We start from the raw sequence: 18,903 nt of genomic DNA, 5'->3' as shown, positions 1-18,903 counted from the left end.
CATAACCTCTGGGAACTCAAGAATTAAACTCGACAAAATGGGTTATGGGAAATCTACATTATCCTGGGAATTTGCGATTCTACATATTAACTCACTTCACGTACCCACATCAGGTTTAAGAATTCTGATCCCCATATTTGAACTAGTCAAATTATATATTACTCAAAACTGGATAGACAGATCTAAATTAAACTGGGAAGAATTTACGAATATGGCCCACACTTACATAATCTCACACAAACTCATGATTAATGATAAAAAGAAACTAATACAATTCCTAAAAATATGGAAAAATATCTTAGACCACATATTAGAATAATAAATATCTATATTATAATTATGTAATTACCCACATTGTTTGGTATGGAAGACCCTCTCTCTAATAACCGTGAAATAAAATCTCTAAGCAGTGTAATTCATTGTAAAATAACATATGATTAGTAAAAGTTTATTGCCCAACTATTAGTGGCACTATTTGTACAGTTGTAAATAGTTGAGTTCAAATGTTTAATTTACTTCTTATATTATCTACTGGTCCCCTTTTGTTTCCTAATATTATGTCTATATTACCTCAGTTTATTTAGATAAATGTCTTATTGTGTTGGCTAATGTAATTTACTATACAGTAGATAACCAGTTTTTTTTTCTTATGTCATGACAGGATGATATAGGCGATTTATGTTAAATGTCTGTATAATGTTTTTCATTTTCTTTCATTGTATACTGTTTTTTTTGTCGTTAACATTTAAATCTGAAAATGCAATAAAATATAAGTTGGAAAAAAAAAAAAGAAAAACTAACAGTGACTGCATCTGATAGCTTGTTTTCTGTCTGTAGCATGTTTGTGTAGACTGTAAGAAGAACTTCTGCACTGCTTGCTCAGCTCAGCTTGAGAATAATCTTCAGATGTGCCACACTTGCCAGCGTTTTCGAGCAACTGCTTTCCAACGGGAAGAACTAATGAAGCTGAAAGTGAAGGATTTACGAGACTACTTAGACCTCCATGGAATTTCAACCCAGATGTGCAGAGAAAAGGAGGACTTAGTTGAACTGGTGTTGGGCCAACAAGTGTCTGTGCCTGGATCACCAAGTAGTCACCCACAAAGGGCCTTTGACAACAATGTATCAGAGCAACAGTCTTTTCTATCTGGTATCCAGACTAATTCAATTCCTGCTACCTCACAGGAAGCACCTCCTGCTTATGAAGAAGCAGTTTTCAGTCCACAAGTAGAAATTACAGAAGACGGTCAGGCAAGTAATATTAATATTAAGTTTTTATTTTTTCTGTTTGTATATTTTGCTTGCTGATGGTAAATTGCACTTCTTTTGTGTAGATATGACCATGCAGTAAAACAAATTTCATCAGTAAATTATAATATCTGAAAGAAAGAGAGAGGTTGAGGTGCACTTGGTGAAGTAGTTGTACAGAAAGAACAAAGTGAATTTGCACCAGTCTTGTGAATGATGACAGGAAGCACTTGAACATTGAAATAAAAAATGCACATGTAAGAAGGACAATATTGAGTGCGTTATTCTGAAGAAGAAATGAGACAGTATATTAAATGTGTACTGGCTCTGTGTCATAGAGGAATTAAGCCTTTTTTTATGGTCCAGATGACCTGAGCTCAGTTAGCGGCTTAGGCACAGGAAGAGTCAGGCAAGGGTGGTAGGGGTACTACTTTGCAGGAGAGGGACTGATGTGTCAGGTGGCTGTTTCACTGCATGCACCTAAAGGATTGTGAGCAAAACGGTCATAACTGGGCATGTGGGATTGGCTTACCAAGCAGATGACTCTCCTTGTTGGCATGCAGTTTGGAGCACTCTCATCTGGGGGGAAGCTATGTCTTTAAGGAAGCATATGAGGGTGGGCGTGCATGTATATATTCCAGGCACGTGCAATCCCTTGTGCCACTTTGAAGAAGCAGCCAGTGTGTAAGCATGTATGATCACAGCAGTTAGTTTGTGTATAAGTTACTTAGTCATAGTCAAATAAGCTTTGCAGCAATGTGTTTGTATAGAGTAACGATGCTTAAACAGAACCCACAAAGACTTGTTTATTCGTGTACCAACACAAAAGTGACATGGTGTCAGAACCTGGATGGAAAAGAACAAAACCTTTGGAAACCCGAGATGTAAAGGTGACAGCGAAAGTAAAACCAAGAGAAAACAGTGCGACCATAACCAGAAGGAATCAAAGGTAATGAAAAGCAACATGAGCTATTTACTTGATGCAAAGAGGCAACATAAGGCATTACAAGGGAATAAACAGCATCATCAGGCAAGTGGAAAGCTCAAAAAGTCTGTTAACTAAAGAACATGTTTAAGATGAAGTGCTCGATGAAACGAATGTGTTTAAAGTACAAAATGAGCATGTTAAAGATTAAAATAAGCATGTTAGTGTATACAACGAGCATGTTTAAGGTAGAAGGTATGTTTAAGTCATAACTGGGCATGTTTAGAGTAAAATGAGCTCAAAATGAAGTACACTGGGCATAAGAAAGGAAAACAGTTTAAACAAGTGCAAAGAGTAATAAAAGAAAAGGGGCACAGTAGATAAAAAAAATAAAGCAGGGTGACTGCTATGTTGGGCTGAGTGCTATGTTTGTGCATTGTCAAAACGTAACTAAAGTAATTTGAAGTATCTTAGAGTGTGTGCGTATTACTGTGCATGTATTTCAAAGAATTCTCTGTGTGTAAAGTGCAACTATCTATGTAATTCAGTTGAAGCATGGTTGAAGCATGGTTGTTTGAAGAAAGTTCTTGTACTGGGTTTGGATGTTTGCAAAGTGCCGCCATTACAGAGTGCTTCTTGTACTTTTAAGAGTTGCCTGGCAAGGTACTGCCATTTTGGGAACATTTCAGCGTATTGCATGTAGTCATTTGCAAAGTGCCATACCTCAAAAGACATTGAATTTGAGCAACCAAAATCTGATTATTCGCATTGTGCAATTGCTTAACAAGTTTCTTGTATTAAAGAAAGGTGTTTCCTTAAAAAAGATTACAAGAGTATTGCAGTGCTCGTGAATTGCTCAATTGCATTGCAAAGTTCTTGAATGTTTCTTAAAGTGACGACTTTACTAAGCAATAATGCATGACTGTTCCATGCCTGCCTTTATCGATAAATTTCCAAGCAACTACTTTTGCATTTTTGCCTTTACCAATTCTGAAAGCCGATGATTTTAGCATTTCTGCCTTTACTTATTGAAAATTTCATAAAAGCATTGCAAAGTCTGAGAAGGTATTCCGTTAAGCTCCATAAAGCTATACATAAGTTGAAACGCTATTCTGCTGAGTTTCATAAAGCATCGCATCGAGAAATTTAAAAAGCTATTTTGTAAAGCACAGTGAAGCATATACAAAATTTGAAAAGGTATTTCACAAAGTGCAGTAAAGCATCAAGAAGCCAGAGAGGTTTATTTTGCAAAATACAGTTCATTGAAAGCACTACGTGGTTATTCATTCGCACAATGCTGATAACCACAAAGAAAGTAAGTACAGATATAAAGCAGAAGAGCATTAGCCAAGTTGAGTGTTCATGCCAATTACTTATGCACGTGTGTGTGTGTGTGTGTGTGTGTGTGTGTGTGTGTGTGTGTGTGTGTGTGTGTGTGTTTACAAGACCCTTTGCTGATAAGTGTCAATATGGCAGATGGAGTTTGAAAACCACAACCACTCGTGTTTGACCAGAATATTGCAGAGAACTGGAGAATATTTGAACAGGGGTACGATATTTTTATACAAGCAGCTTATGCAGATATTGATGCATGCACAAGGGCATTTATTTTGCTAAATCTAGCAGGATCTGAGGCTATAGAAAGAGAGCGATCATTTGTTTGTGCACCAGCAGTGTTTGAAGGTGAAGGTAGAGACCGCCATATTGTTGTGCAAGCTGAATGCAGAGAAGACCCAGGGTGTTTAAAGCACAAGTTCAGAGACAATGTGCAACCCCCAGATAAACATTACATTAGAGAGGCAAGGGAAACATTTGCAGCTTGTATAACTGACTTGAGGAACAAGTCCAAAATGTGTCCATTTGGTGGTGACTTGAAAGATGAGCTGATAAAGGATAGACTTTTATGTGGTATTAATAGTGCTGCAGTGAGGAAGATTTTGCTTCTTGACAGTGATTTGACATTAAGTAGAGCAATAAAGATTTCTCAAATCCATGAGGTGACAGGCACATGAACATGCTTACAAGTGACAAAAGCATGGTTTCAGTAAGCTCCAGAGTACATGTAGACCGTATGCAACACATGTCAAGCAGAAACAGTTCTAAGCAAAGAGCAATCATAGGAACGCCAAAGAAGGTGCCAAGTTCTCCAGAAAGTTCTAAGAGAAGTGCAAGCTCCACTGCCATCTCAGTGCCATACAAGAGTGAGTCAGCAAAACTCCAAGTCTAGCTTTATTGTTAACTTGAGTCTAAAAGAGAGAAATTTTTAGCACATTGTCAGCAGTGCCATAAGTGTAAGAAATGGAACCACTTTCCAAAGTTTTGCAAATCAAATAAGCTGCACACAGTTGTAAAGAAAAGTTGTACCAGAAAACAAGTTGATCAAGTAGAGCCAAAACAATCAGCTTTCTACATGGATGGTGTATCAGTGCTGGGAGAAAGAGATGACGCAGTAAACTTATTCACAAGGTGCAAAGTGTTTTGCACAGTTTGGATTAATGGGAAATCCACAGCACTCAAAGTGGACACTGGATCAAAGTGCAATGTTATATCAGCAGATACATTTGCAAAAGTTAGAACCAATGAACAACTCAATGTAACCAGCAGTGCAAGACTTGTTGCATATAGAGGTGAAAATAATTCAAACTGAAGGTTCAGTAGTACTTTCTTGTTATTTGGCTGAGAACTGTTACAACTTATTCTTCTAGTAGACCACCAAAAGATAAAAAGCACGGACTGAACTGAAAACTGAGATAAAACAAACAGAAAATAGCTAAATGCGTGTAATGCCACAATAAAGGCAATATAAAATTAGCGCTTTCATCCACTTTAATTTTGACACGAAAATTCATTGCATGATATTAATTTCTGAGATACTGAAAAGTGACATAATGTATTAATTATTTGTATGGAAGTGTTTTGACATCATTTCCTGTATAATTTATTTAAAAGACAAGAGTTTGGGAGGGCACTTGTCTTTTCTGAAGAAGTTCACGTGTCAAAATTAAAGTGGATGAAAGCGCTAATTTTATATTGCCTTTATTGTGGCATTACACGCATTCAGCTATTTTCTGTTTGTTTTATCTCAACTTATTCTTCTATGTAGCCCTCCGACCAGTGCAATCTTTACTAGGCCTCAAAGATAGCTTGAGAATGAATCTGTTTTCTATTGCTAAAGAAGTTCATCATATGAGTGCAATTCCAAGTTTGAGTTTTGCAGAAGTCATTTTCTCAGATTATGCTGATGTTTTTGATGACAAGTTTGGCAAGCTATTCTATCAAATTCGATCTCGAAGTCACTCCAGTGGTCAGACCAGCGAGAAGAGTTCCACTAGCTATGCAAGATAAAGTCAAAGCTCAGTTGGATAAGATGGTGCAGCAAGGTGCGATTTGTCTAGTCACAGAACCAACTGAATGGGTGTCGTTCATGGTAGCCTGTCTCAAGAAAGGCTCAGATGAAATCAGAATATGCATTGACCCTAGAGATTTCAACAAAGCATTAAAGAGGCCATATCATCCAATGCGCACATTCAGGTCTATATTAAATCAGCGAATGCTGATTTATCGACCCCATGTAAGCAAAAGCTTACAATCTCGAACACTTGGAACAGCGATTTTTTTTTTCCACAGGGAAAAAAATCACTGTTCCACAAAAAATAAAAACTTCAAAACATTGCATAAAGTGGGGGGCTGTGCACCCCCACCCCCCCCTATTTAAATATACCAACTTCGAGATCGCAGTACAGTGACGAAAATTGCAAAGTAACGGAGGCGGCCAAGCATTTTCTTTCCCAGGGAAAGAAATCGCTCATATGCCGTTTCACTATTTTGCTGTTTCGCGCTTTCAAATTCAATCAAGACACATTCGCAAGATTGAGTCTTTGATTACATAATAGGAACCCGCACGTTTGAGGAAGTCGCAGCTCTAATACCAAATGCCACTGTAATTTTTCTTTTGGATGCAAAGAGTTCATTTTGGCAAATGATGCTTGATTGCAAATCCTCATTTCTAACTACTTTTAGTACCCCTTTGGTAGATACAGATTTCTAAGGATGCCATTTGGAATAAATTCTGCAAGTGAAGTTTTTCAGCGTGCAGTGGAACAAATTTCTTCAGGTTATCCTTGTTCCAGCAGAGCATGACAGAAACCTCAAGAAAGTTCTAGACAGAGCATGTGAAGAAAATTTGAAGCTCAGTCCTCTGAAGTGCAAATTCAGACTTCCACAAGTAACCTACAGCGGACATTTTGTTAAGTACAGTATTTAAAACCTGACCCAAGCAAACAAACGGGTATTTTAGAGATGTCCGCAATAGATAATGTGCAGAGTTTACAATGTTTTCTGGGTATGGTCAACTATTTGGGCAAGTTTATACCAGATTTCAGTGAGTTGTCAGCACCGTTAAGAGAGCTAACATGAAAAAATGTTGTATGGTCATGGTTACAACATCATCAGAAGGCATTTGATGACCTTAAGCAGAAAATTGTGACCCCCCCCCCGTTAAGTTACTATGATGTGAATAAACCAGTTGTCCTGTCCTGTGATGCTTCTAATTTTTGTCTTGGTGCAGTTATTCTACAAGAGGACAGACCAGTAGCCTATGCATCTAGGACACGTACTCAGAGATGCATTATGCTCAAATTGAGGACGAGCTTCTAGCAACAGTTTTTTGCACTTTCCAAGTGTCATGGTTATAATTATGGTTGAGCTATTCAAATTGAAACTGATCATCAGCCTCTAGTTACTATGTAAAGAAACCTATGCATTTTGCTCCGGCGAGATTACAAAAAATGATGCTCAAATTGCAAAAGTACAATTTCAAAATGGTCTATACTGTTTCTGGCTCATACTGTATACAGATCACCTAGAAGTACAACAGAACTGCTTGATGCTGAAAATTTTGACTGATGTGATGTCAGTGCATAATTTTTTCCACCACTAGACTTGAGTTGAGAGGTCACACTATGATTGATCCAATTTCACAAAAGCTCAGTTACTGCATCAGTGTCTGATGGCCATCAAAACAATCTAGTGTATCACCTGAGGCGCAGTTGTATTTTCCCTACAGAGGTGAATTGTTGATGGAAGATGGTGTTATTTTTAAAGGTCCTAAAACTGTTGTTCCTGCTTCATTACAGCATGAATATGTTAAGATTTTGCATTGTGGCCACCCAAGTTTATCAACAGAGAGAAGGGCAAGGGAACTAGTATTTTGGCCTTCATTATCAAAAGACAGTGATAGTGTTTTCTTCTTGTTTGGTATGTAATAGTACCAGAGCACATTTGCAAAAGGAACCACTTCAGCTAAATCCAATACCTGAACTACGTTGATCTACTGTTGCATCTGATATCTTTGAATAGAACAATCAACACTATTTGGTTTTGGTAGACTCTTTCTTGAACTGGTTTGAGATTGATCTGCCACCACACTTGACCTCAACAGCTGTTATCACTATGCTTAAAAGTAATTTTTCAGTTTATAGTAGTCCTCGCAAACTTTATTCTGACAATGGTACTCCATCTACTCGCCAGTTGTTTCTGAAATTTGAGAGAATAGGACTTTGTACGTGTCACTAGTAGTCCTGCATATCCTTAATCCAATGGTCTAGCTGAACTTGCAATACAGAGTGCAAAGCAGTTACTTGAAAAGTCAAAGTTTGACAATACCGATATATTCCTGAATTTACTTAACCTCAGAAACACCTCATGAGAATATTCTTGGCTCACCTTCTCAAAGATTACTTTCCAGACAAACTAGAACTATGCTACCTTTTTCATCAAGTTTGTTGAAGCCCAACTCTAAGAACAGTAAAACTATCAAGGCTTAGTTGTTAAAGAAGCATAATGTCCAGAAATCTATTTAATGACAGATCGAGCAGATTACTTTGGTCCTTCAAGGAAGGAGAGACCGTACAAATCCAGACAATGAAAAGTTTTGATCAAATAGGACGGATAACCGACATCTGTGCCAAGCCAAAATCTTATTAGGTAGGCTCCGATGGTGTAGAGTATAGGAGGAATTGCAGATATCATCTTCTGTACCAGAATCATCACCATTGCAATCACAACATTTTATCTGTGATGCAGATTCTAGATCAAAGACAAAGTCAGACATTGTTTCCAGACCAGTATGTGTTCAAAAGTCTGATTCTGTTCCAGAGAGTAATTTGCACATTCCACAGGTCAGCCATATTGCAGAGACTGTTCCAGTTGCTAAAACTGATTCTCAATTTTATGTCACATGGTATGGATGAGTTTCTAATCCTAGAGTGAAATATACAGTAACGTGGACTTGATTGTATGTGCATGTGTACATAGTACTGTATAATGCATGTCTCTAGGTTGTGATTTCTGCATGCTAAATATCTTATGACAAATAGCGTGATCCATTTTTCAGAGGGATAATATGACAAATAGCGTGATCTATTTCTCAGAGGGATAATGTAGAGCAGAGTGTAGCGTGTGTGCGTTTTGTCTTTAAGGAAGCATACAAGGCTGTGCGTGCACTTATATATTCCAGACATGTGTAATCCCTAGTGCCATTTTGAAGAAGCACCCAGTGCATAAGGATGTATGATCACAGCAGTTAGTTTGTAAATAAGTTTGTCGTAGTCAAATAAGCTTTGCAGTAATGCGTTTGTATAGAATAAAACTGCTTGAACAGAACCCGTGAAGACTCGTTTATTTGTGTACCATCACGAAAGCGACAGGCTTTATGAGTGATTGCCTCTAGCTCTGTGGGGGCTGAATGTGTTGATTGATTGATTGCAGATGGCTGATTGTTGGTGGGTAGTGAGGGAACAAAAAAAAAAACAATATCCTGTGGTTAATCTAATTTATTCTTATTGTTTCTTTAAATGAAGTATTGGGATGTTATTCATGTGCATAATATTAGTGAACCATCTGTGAAGCAGCTGCATTGTATATAGTATGCATTTTTAAAATTACCTTTGGGATGTTATTTTAACTCTGTTTGTCCAGGGCCTATTTATAACATTTTTTGTTTGAGTTTGTGTTTGTTTTTGCACAGTGGGATGTCAAGTAATGTTTGTTTGGACAAAGTTTCCTTTTTGCAATTTGGGATTGTACTGAAAAAAAATACTTAGACAACTTTTGAAATGGTTGCAGAGAACTTTAATCACAATAAAGATTTGGCTAAATTGATGTTGACTTGAACTTTGTAGACTTGGGTAATCTAAATTAAAATAAGGAAAGAGAACAATCCTGTAAGCGAAGTGTATGCTGTTTGACAGTATTATTGCAGGCTGCACTGTCCGTATAGCAAATGATGAGTTTGAAGAAAGTTATAATTGAATATAAAAAATGTTGACATCTCTCTTCCAGATGTGGTATAGCCCTTTAAATTGCCAGACAATGCTTCTGTGGGTGTTGAGGAGAAATTACACGTTTTGGTCTAATTTGCTGTTTGTAAAATTCACTCTGAAACATATTTAAGAATTAAAACTTTTATTTAAATTCACAATAACATTGAAAACAGGTGTCCGTGGTGATATGTACTCATAAGCTGACTTCACGCACAAGTCACGGTGTGATTTAAAGACCAAAAATCTATTAAATGTCATGGGCACTTGTATTAAATTGAGGAGTTAAAAGTGAGCATTGTAACTGTACAGTACAATGGAAATCTCCAGTGATATATTTGCATGTCTTCCTTTAAGTATTGGTATCTTTGCTTTAAATGATGAAACCCGGGGTTGGGGGAGGGAGAGTTGTCTTTGTATGAAAGCATTTTGTCTAACAGTAATTGGCAAAACACCAAATAACTTACATTTGCTGGCAGTGGTTACAGTTCACACTGCCCGCAGGAGCAATCCATTTTTTTTCCTCTTTTATAAATTACAGTGATTAGTGTGGGTGTGTCTACGAATGTCAGCTGCAAACTGAAAATACATTCTGGCTTTATTTCATCTTCTTGGTGACCAGCCATGACAGGAAAAAAATCGGCTATGTTTTTTTTTTTTTCAGTAGTTTGAACGTGAAGGTAAAGAGCATTTAATAGAAGGCAATGCAGAAATCATTTAGTGGGATATAATTTGTTGGAGAGTGGTGAAATTGCAAGTTTGTTGACAGCAAGAGCATGACACTAAATACTCAGATTGTGGGTAGTGGTAGCAGTTCACATTGCACATAGGATCATATGAGGTTACTAGGCTGATGGCCCTGGGACCCTTACAAGCCTAGCTAAGAGTTTATACCCAAAAAAGAAACCTCAGTCAGCACCTGTCACCCCTATCAATGAGGGACACGGGTGGAACCCCTAGGACAAATTTGTGGTTTCCCATCCACTCATCAAGGTTCTGCTTGAAGAGGGTCAGCGAGGTACTATGACATGTATGGGAAGTCTGTTCCAGAGATGGGGCAGCTTCTGGGAAACAAACCAGTCTCTTCAGCAGGTTTTGTTGATGTTGCATATTAGATTCAGACATTTCAAGCGGGTAATGCGCGAGGAGTTAGATTTATGGATATGGAGCATCTGTAGTAGGGCATGGTCTGAGATTGTCTTGTAGGCGGGGCACAGGTCACCCCTGAGCAATCTGTATGATACTGAGTACTCTGATAGTGATTTGAGCTTGTCCGCATAGGACAGGTGTTGGAGGAGATGGGTTCTGTTTGTGAGGTATGTCTGTAACCTTTCCAGTTGGTGCAGATGTTTGAAGAGGTATATACCAAATGGGGTGTTATACTTAATTATTGGTCTAATGAGGGAGGAGTATAGACAGGCAGTAACCTCCTTTTTTGTGGATGCAATCCCTTTACTTATAAGATGAACCAAGTAAAATGCTTTCCTGACCACTACCGCTACATGATGGTCGAATGTGAGATTGTCAGCCTGAGTACCCAGGTCTCTCACCAAAGGTTGTGTACTTGGGGGGGGGGGGGTTGCCATTGATGTTGTAATCAGTAGGGGCTATGTCTTTGCCGAATGGTATGATACATTTTTTCTGCATTTAACTTGAGGCCATGACTTTGGCACTAGTCATTAGTTGCTGTGAGACCCTCTTGCAGTATGTTAACATCATTTGGGCAATCAATGACAGCACCCAACTTACAGTCGTTCACAAACTTGGTCAACCACAGGCCTTTTGTCTTTGCCTGGACCTCAGAGAATTAGATGCCATACAATAGAGGTCCCAGGACAGATCTCTGGGGAACTCCACTAGTGACAGGTCTGCTATCGGAGGTGGAGGTGCTTATTTTGACCTTGTTGTGGGTCCTGTTGGTGAGCCAGTTGTCCACTCACCTGATAAGACAGGGATTTACTCCAAGTTGTGTTAGCTTTTCGATTATGTTTGAGTGGGGGATTGTGTCAAAGGCCTTGGCCAAGTCAAGGTAAGCTGTATGTACTGACTTTCCCTCATCCAAGGCCTTGTTGACAGTCTCAAAGAAGTCAACCAGGTTCAACAGGCAAGATCTGCCCTTGATGAATCTGAACTGGTTAGGGTCAAGTGCTTGGAGATTACCTATGTCCTTGTTTGAGATCCTTAATAATACGCTCTGTGGCTAATGGGGCGATAGGTTCCAGGGTCAGTAGTGGCACCACCTTTGTGCAAGGGGATGACAATGGCAGTTGTCCGTTCTGCTGAAATGAAGCCTGTACTTAGGCTGTGGTTGAATAGTATGCTCAATAGCGAAGCTAGTTCTTGCTGGAGATGGTGCCGAATGCAGCCTGGGATGCTATCAGGTCCCATGGAAGCTGTGATGTTAAGTTGTCTATCTCGCCTTCGTTTCTTGCTTGTTGGGATCGGAGCCGACCCTTGGCTCTGACTCAGCCATCTTCTATAGCTCGAGAGCTGTTTACTGGCTCGAGGCTACCCCTTATCCCATGATGCCTAGCGCTAGCTGCCCAGATCTTGTTTGCCGCTTCAGCTGCGAGGATCATTATTACTGGCTCAGGCTGTAGTAGGTTAGTTTTATACTTTTTCTAGCTATTTAGGGGATATTTCTGATATTTTTTTGATAGTTTAGTCTTTTCAACATATTATTAACTATTTTATTGTAGTTTTTAGTGTATTTGAAATTTCTCTAAGAACTTGTTTAAGTTAGAGAGTTCTTCCCCTCCCCCCGTTTTCCCTTCTTGTTGTAGCGTTTTCTTTTAGTTTAGTCTCCTTTAATTTATAGGTAGCCGTTTAAGTTAGAGGCTTCCTATTTAAAAAAAAAAAAAAAAGAGAGAGAACTTTTCACTGTAGTTTTTAGTGTTTATAGATTAGTCTTTATAGTTTTTTTTGCTGTTTGGGCCCTTGGCCAAAGTTTTTTCTGTAGAGATGTCTAAAGAATCCAAAGTATCTGGATTCAAGAAGTGTGACTCATGCTGTCAAAAAATGTCTCTGACAGATGGGCACACTTCTTGCATCTGTTGCTTAGATGCAGTGCACCTGCAGGACTCTTGTTCTGTATGCCATGCATTCAGCCCAAGGGTTCTGCAGGAGTGCAAAAATAAGTTGATTTTAAGGGGTCTCCTTAAGCCCCAGGATTCACCAGCAAAGGCTCAGCCGGTGAAATCTTCTAAACCGACCAAATCGTTGGCTCCCAGCTCGGAGCCGTCATTGGTGCAAACATTACCAACTACCTCGGTTCCGGCTGGAACCGAGGAGGCTGCTTCCCAGTCGGCTCCACCAGTATTGTCGGAGCCATCTCAGACCCATAAGAGACAGAGGTCCCTGTCTTTAGAGTCCGATACATTTGGCCCCTCGGTCTTCCCTTTTGCAAAGTGACCGCAGTCATAAATCCTCCCACTCCTCTCGGTCTTCTAGACTCTCAGACCACAACGTGGAGAGAGTGGTCAGTAGGTTGTTGAAATCGCAGGCACTAGCCAAAATATTATCCAGCCCTCCTCAACAGGTGCCGGCTCTGTCCGGTTCAATCGATGTTCCTCCTCCGACTCCTCTGAGCTCGGAGCTGGAGTTTGTTGGGGTTCGAATCGTGGAACTATCAACACTGATAACGATTTCCCCTTCGGTTCCATCATCGGCTCCGATTCCCTCAATGCTACTTTCCTTGGAGGGATCTGGGTGTCGAGATTCCCTCATCGGCTCCGAGGGGGCGAGTGGCATCGGACCCTTGTCTGACCCCATTCTCCCTCTTGGAGCTTCGGCGCAGGTGAGCTCGGCTCGTACATCGGCCTCAGAGCCATCCCCCTTGGTGCGGAGGAGGATTCCGGTTTTCTCAGAGCCAGATCCTTCTTTGCATCGTGGCAGGGATGCCTTCGATGTCATGAGGAGTGTACTGACCCATGAGTCAGCACCACTTTCAACCCCACTGGCTCTGTCCCCTGTAGTACCTGCGTCAACCTGTGTCCCTCCTCCAGACCCCAAGCGTGGGGAACCAGCGCTCCAGAGCACCCCATTGGGTGTTTCCTCCTCTTCCGAGGCCTCCCCTGATCATTCAGAGGAGGCCCATTGGAAGAGGAAGTGCAAGAGGAAGCACATTGACTCCCCTGAGTCTGTCACTTCGGATACGGATTTAGATGAATTGGAAGGGTCCCCGAGGTCCCCCTCTGAAGATGTTTCCTTTTTGGACATTCTAGAAATGCTTAGGCAGAGGGGGAACTGGACTGCCCTAGCTCCTACTGAGGACAAATCCGTATTCCTGGATGCGTTTGGTTCTCGCCATTCCACTTCCTGGGTGTCTCCTCCCTTCGATCCACTAATGTCTGTGGTGGCTCGAAGGGCTTGGTCAGCCCTGGACACAGTGGAACCAACCCTGAGGAGGCCCGGCAAATTTATTACTGCACCCCCTGACAAACAGTTCCTTACAAAGGGTGTTCCTGTGGATGCCATGGTGGTAGCAGCGGCCACTAAAAAGGAATTAGCGGAGACTTCTTCCTCTGTCCATCTGCCTAACAAGGAGTCCAGGACTATGGGCAGATATGGGAAGCGAATGTTTGCTTCAGCGACCTTCTCCATGAGGTCACTGAATTACTTATGCCATTTTACCAGGCTTCAGAGGGATCTCATAAAAGAGCTTGGAGATGCCCTCCAGGATCCATCAGCTGAAGGAGTTCAAGCTAAAGTAGCTTTCAGCTGGCGACCCTTAATTCATTGGTTAACTCCTCCATGAGGCTCATTTCTTGTGCAGCCGATGGTGCGAGTAGAGCCGCAGACACAGGCGTGTGCCTTCGGAAATGCGCATGGATGCGGTTGTGTAATTTTGCGGAGTCCTTTAGAGCATCATTCACCATCACCCCCTTTGATGGTTCATTTCTCTTTGGACCACAGGTGAAGGACTCTCTCACTAGGTGTGAACAGGAAGGCAAGACTCTCTCTGCTGTGGGAGTCCGTTTTTCCACTCCTTCCAGACCATATCCTAAAGGTCAGAAGAGTGGAAGAATATGGTTTCAGGAATCCCAGGGAGCCTCGCCTGATACACGTAGTGATTTTTCCTCCAGGAGCAGAGGAGAGAATAACAACAACAGACGCCGCCCTCAAGGCAGAGGGGGTCCTCAGAACCAGGGCAGCAGAGAATCATTCTCTGACAAGCCCTTCCAGCACCCCTGAAGGGTTGCCCGACTGCCCGCCTCTGGAGGCAGTCGGGGGAAGACTTTCTGTGTACCCAAAAGCCTGGCAAGACATTACGCGAGACAAATGCATACAATCAATCGTATCCAGAGGCTACATAATTCCCTTCTTCCAATCTCTCCTTATCGTCAAACAAATCCCCCCCAGATGTTCCACCCAATCTGAGGGCACAAGCAGTTATAGAAATTTCAAGACTGCTAGAAAAGAGTCATCCAGGAAGTCCCTGCAGACCAAGTCGGATCCGGAACTTACTCAAGGTTCTTTTTGGTACCAAAAAAGACAGGGGACTCTAGTCCAATTTTGGATATCAGCAGACTAAACAAGTATGTTCAAAGAACAAAGTTTCGGATGGTCACGCTTCAGTCCATTTTACCCTTTTTGGGTCAGGACAATTGGATGTGCACAATAGATCTCCAGGATGCGTACTACCACATCAAAATGGACATGCGCTCCAGGAGATTCCTTCGCTTCCGGCTGGGAGCCAGTCATTATCAGTTCAGAGCTCTGCCCTTTGGTCTCACCACAGCCCCCAGGGTGTTCACCAAATGTATGGCAGTGGTCAAGGCTCACCTGAGACGTCAAGGATTCCAGGTGTTTCCTTATCTAGATGACTGGCTCCCCACTGCTACTACCAGGCATCAACTTCTTCAAGCCAGGGACTATACAATCGCAATCTGTGCTCAGTTAGGCATTATCATAAATTTTGAAAAATCTGCCTTGTTTCCCTGTCAATCTGTTACCTATATAGGAGCAGATCTAGATACAAGAAGTATGTCCGCAAGACTACCGCCAGACAGGGTGGCCACAATTCGTCAGCAAGTTCATATCCTCATGCAATGCAAAAAGGTACAAGCACGGTTGGTCCTTCAAACTCTGGGTTCTATGGCTGCAGAAATTATTCTGATACCTCTAGCCTGCTTTCACATGAGAATCCTGCAGTGGTTTCTTTTCACACTGTGGTCCTTTCAACAACTCCCCATGTCCCACATGATTATAATTACAGAAAATTGCAAAACACACCTTTCCTGGTGGATGGTCTCCCCGCTAGTGTATCTGGGCAGACCATTCATCCAACCCCCTCCAGTTGCCACAGTAACCACAGACGCCTCACTGATGGGGTGGGGGGGGGGCATTATCAGGGCAGGACAGTCCAAGGCACATGGCAACCTCACAAGTACCATTTGCACATAAATGTCTTGGAGATGAGAGCCGTGCTTCTAGCATTGTAAGCTCTTCAGAGCTCACTCCCTCCTGGGACAATTGCAATACAAATGGACAATATGTCAGTAGTGTGGTACATCAACAAGCAGGGCGGAACCAGGTCCTACCCCCTATGTCGAGAAGCACTCAGACTCTGGCAATGGGCGATTTCCTCCCAACGATTTCTGATTGCAATGCACATCCCTGGGAAATCCAATGTCATAGCGGACAGGCTCAGCAGAGCTATTCTCATGCCTCATGAGTGGTCTCTGAATCAGGTAGCTGTAGATCTCATCTTCCGCAAATGGGGACAGCCTTGCTGCGATCTGTTTGCAGCCCCCTTCAACACCAAATGCAGCAACTACTACTCCCTTCTACCGCTTCCCGGTCATCCTCCCAGAGATGCTCTAGTCCACGATTGGCCTCAGGGACTTCTTTATGCCTTCCCGCCCTTTCCTCTTTATACCCAAGCTCATAAAGAAAGCGACTTTGTTCGGTTGCAAAATTATCCTCATTGCTCCTTACTGGCCTCGACAGATTTGGTTTCCGTTCCTGCACCATTATCTCATCAAGCAGCCCTGGATCTTGGATCCTATTCCAAACCTGCTGATTCATCAGTTAGGAGAGCTGCATCGATCCCTCCAGACCCTCCAGCTCACAGCTTAGTTGATCCAATTCCAACCCTAGCCAGGCTTCCCAGCATTTCCCCAGCTGTGTAGGAACATAGATCCCTTTTCAGTCCCAGTTCACGAGATCTTAGAATTCCTAACTGAGCTTTTTCACTCTAGGTCCATTTCTGCCACAATCAGGGTTCAACTAGCAGCCATTTCTAACTATCATGTTGGCTTCGCTAATCTAAATGTCATGTCTCATAAGCTGTGTAAAGCCTTTCTTAGAGGGACTAATCTCCTTAGGCCCCCAGTGAGAGATCCCCCTCCTCCTTGGGACCTTAATTTGGTGTTAACCTCTTTGATTATGCCCCCTTTTGAACATGCGGCTTCATGCTCCCTTAAGTTTCTATCTTGGAAAACTCTTTTTCTGGTAGCTATTACTTCAGCCAAATGTGTATTGGAACTTCAAGCACTAAGCGTTCGTTCTCCATACTTAGTTTTTCACAAGGACAGGGTAGCCCTAAGAACTAATCCATCCATCCTTCCTTCCTAAAGTGTGCTCAGAAAATAATCTAAACCAATCCATAGACCTTCCAGGGTTCTTCCCTAACTACATCAACAAGGCATAATACAAGTTACACCTTTTGGATGTGCATAGACAATTGCGTTTTTACCTGCACAGAACTAAGGATATAAGGAAGTCTGATCAACTCTTCCTTTCCTATGCTAGGGGTAAACAAGGTCTCCCAGTTTCCAAAGTGACCATGTCTAGGTGGTTGTCTCACATTATCACCTTCACTTATCAATTAAGAAACAAAGAATTGGCTGTCAAACCGAAATTACAGTCTACAAGGGCTTTAGCTACTGCTGTAGCCTTCCAGTCTTTATTTCTCATTACAAGTTAGATATGACCTCCGGGAATATAGCTAACTTTGGTTCAACTGTTCTGAAGAGTCTGTTCCAATGAACCACCCAGGATCATAGGTGCTAGGGATGCTGTCTCAACAAGCAAGAAACGAAGGCGAGATAGACAACTTAACATAAAGAAGTTATGTACCTACCATAACATTCCATGTTAGTTGTCTTCATCTCGCCTTCTTTCTTGCATTCCCCCTCCATCCCCCTGTCCTTTTGGACCGAGAGGAATTTAGATTTCACCAACTTGAGTATTTTCTGGTTTGCTTCCTTTACTGATTTAAAGAGTATAACAGATATGCCCAACCTGTTAGTTTGGTCAGATTGTTCTTGATACGTCTGGGGTTAGCTATAACAAACGAGATCTGTGTAGCTAGCGCTAGGCATCATGGGATAAAGGGTAGCCTTGAGCCAGTAAACAGCTCTCAAGCTATAGAAGATGGCCGAGTCGGAGCCGAGGGTCGGCTCCGATCCCAACAAGCATGAAAGAAGGTGAGATGAAGACAACTAACATGGAACGTTATGGTAGGTACATAACTTCTTTTTCTTTGCCTTGGATAGGGCCTTTAACACTTGATTTATGGAGATGTTAGGTGTGGGACAAGTATTGGGGATATCGAAAGGGCCTTGGGGAGGGAACAGAGGGTGAAGTTTGCACAACCTATCTGCTAGCAGGTTGGCTAAGTCAACAGGATCATGTAAGTGATGCCATTAACTTCTAATTCAGAACAGACCTGGGGTTTGCCATAGAGGTCCCTAACATAACTGAAGAAGGCTTTTATGATTTCTCTTTGTTTCGGAGACTAGTTTCAATTCATAATTGGCTTTGGAGGTTTTCAATAGTGATCTAATTTGCTTGTTGAGGCTTAGGAGAGAGATTTTCCAATTTGGAATTTGTTCCTTTTTACCTTTGGACAACAGTTTCTTCTTTTTGTTGTAAAACCTGTTGACAGAGGATGTCCACTAGACAGGTTTGTGTTTCTTTGAGGAGCAGGTTTTAGTTCTGTTGGGTATGGCTGAGTCCACGCAGTTCTACACATGCTTTTGTATACTGCATTGGCATACTGTTCACCATAGTTGTCTGCATCCTCTGAGGGGAGCAGTGGTTTGAAGCTACTGATAACCCTCCCTTAGGAGGTTATAGTCAGCTTTTTAGCCTGATTACGACTTGGGAGGGGTTGTGGGATAGTAACTTTGAGTGAGACAGACCAATGATCTGATCTCAACAGGGAGGAACGTACTATGGGAGTGGTGCAGCGGTTGCCCATGTTGGCGAGAACTAAGTCCAAAATGTCATCTCCCCTTGTGGGGGATGAGATGAGCTGGTCTAGTGTTTTAGAATTGATGGATAGGGTGCTGCTTAGGGCTAGGGTCATACCTGCCTGGGACAGGTACTCCTAGAGCTCAGTCATGTCTCTCATCATATAGTCCAGGAAGGTGCATCTGAAGTCATTCACACCAACATGGACAA

The 18,903-nt window shown here is 41.7% G+C and overlaps 1 protein-coding gene across 2 annotated transcripts in view; it reads left to right on the top strand.

The window, feature by feature from the left end:
- The window catches only part of RFFL (ring finger and FYVE like domain containing E3 ubiquitin protein ligase), a 692,085-nt gene that overhangs the window by 126,246 nt on the left and 546,936 nt on the right, over positions 1-18,903 (top strand). For both annotated transcript variants that reach the window (XM_044074048.1, XM_044074047.1), the window contains exon 2: positions 838-1,251. In XM_044074048.1, the coding sequence (XP_043929983.1) occupies positions 838-1,251 (414 nt within the window). The remainder of the gene's footprint in view (positions 1-837; positions 1,252-18,903) is intronic.

The sequence above is a fragment of the Protopterus annectens genome, chromosome 6.part0, assembly GCF_019279795.1.
Source record: "Protopterus annectens isolate FY-2018-M chromosome 6.part0, PAN1.0, whole genome shotgun sequence".
Classification (NCBI taxonomy): Eukaryota; Metazoa; Chordata; order Ceratodontiformes; family Protopteridae; genus Protopterus; species Protopterus annectens.
Note: the sequence above shows the minus strand (reverse complement) of the source record. Positions and strands in the feature narration are given on the sequence as shown.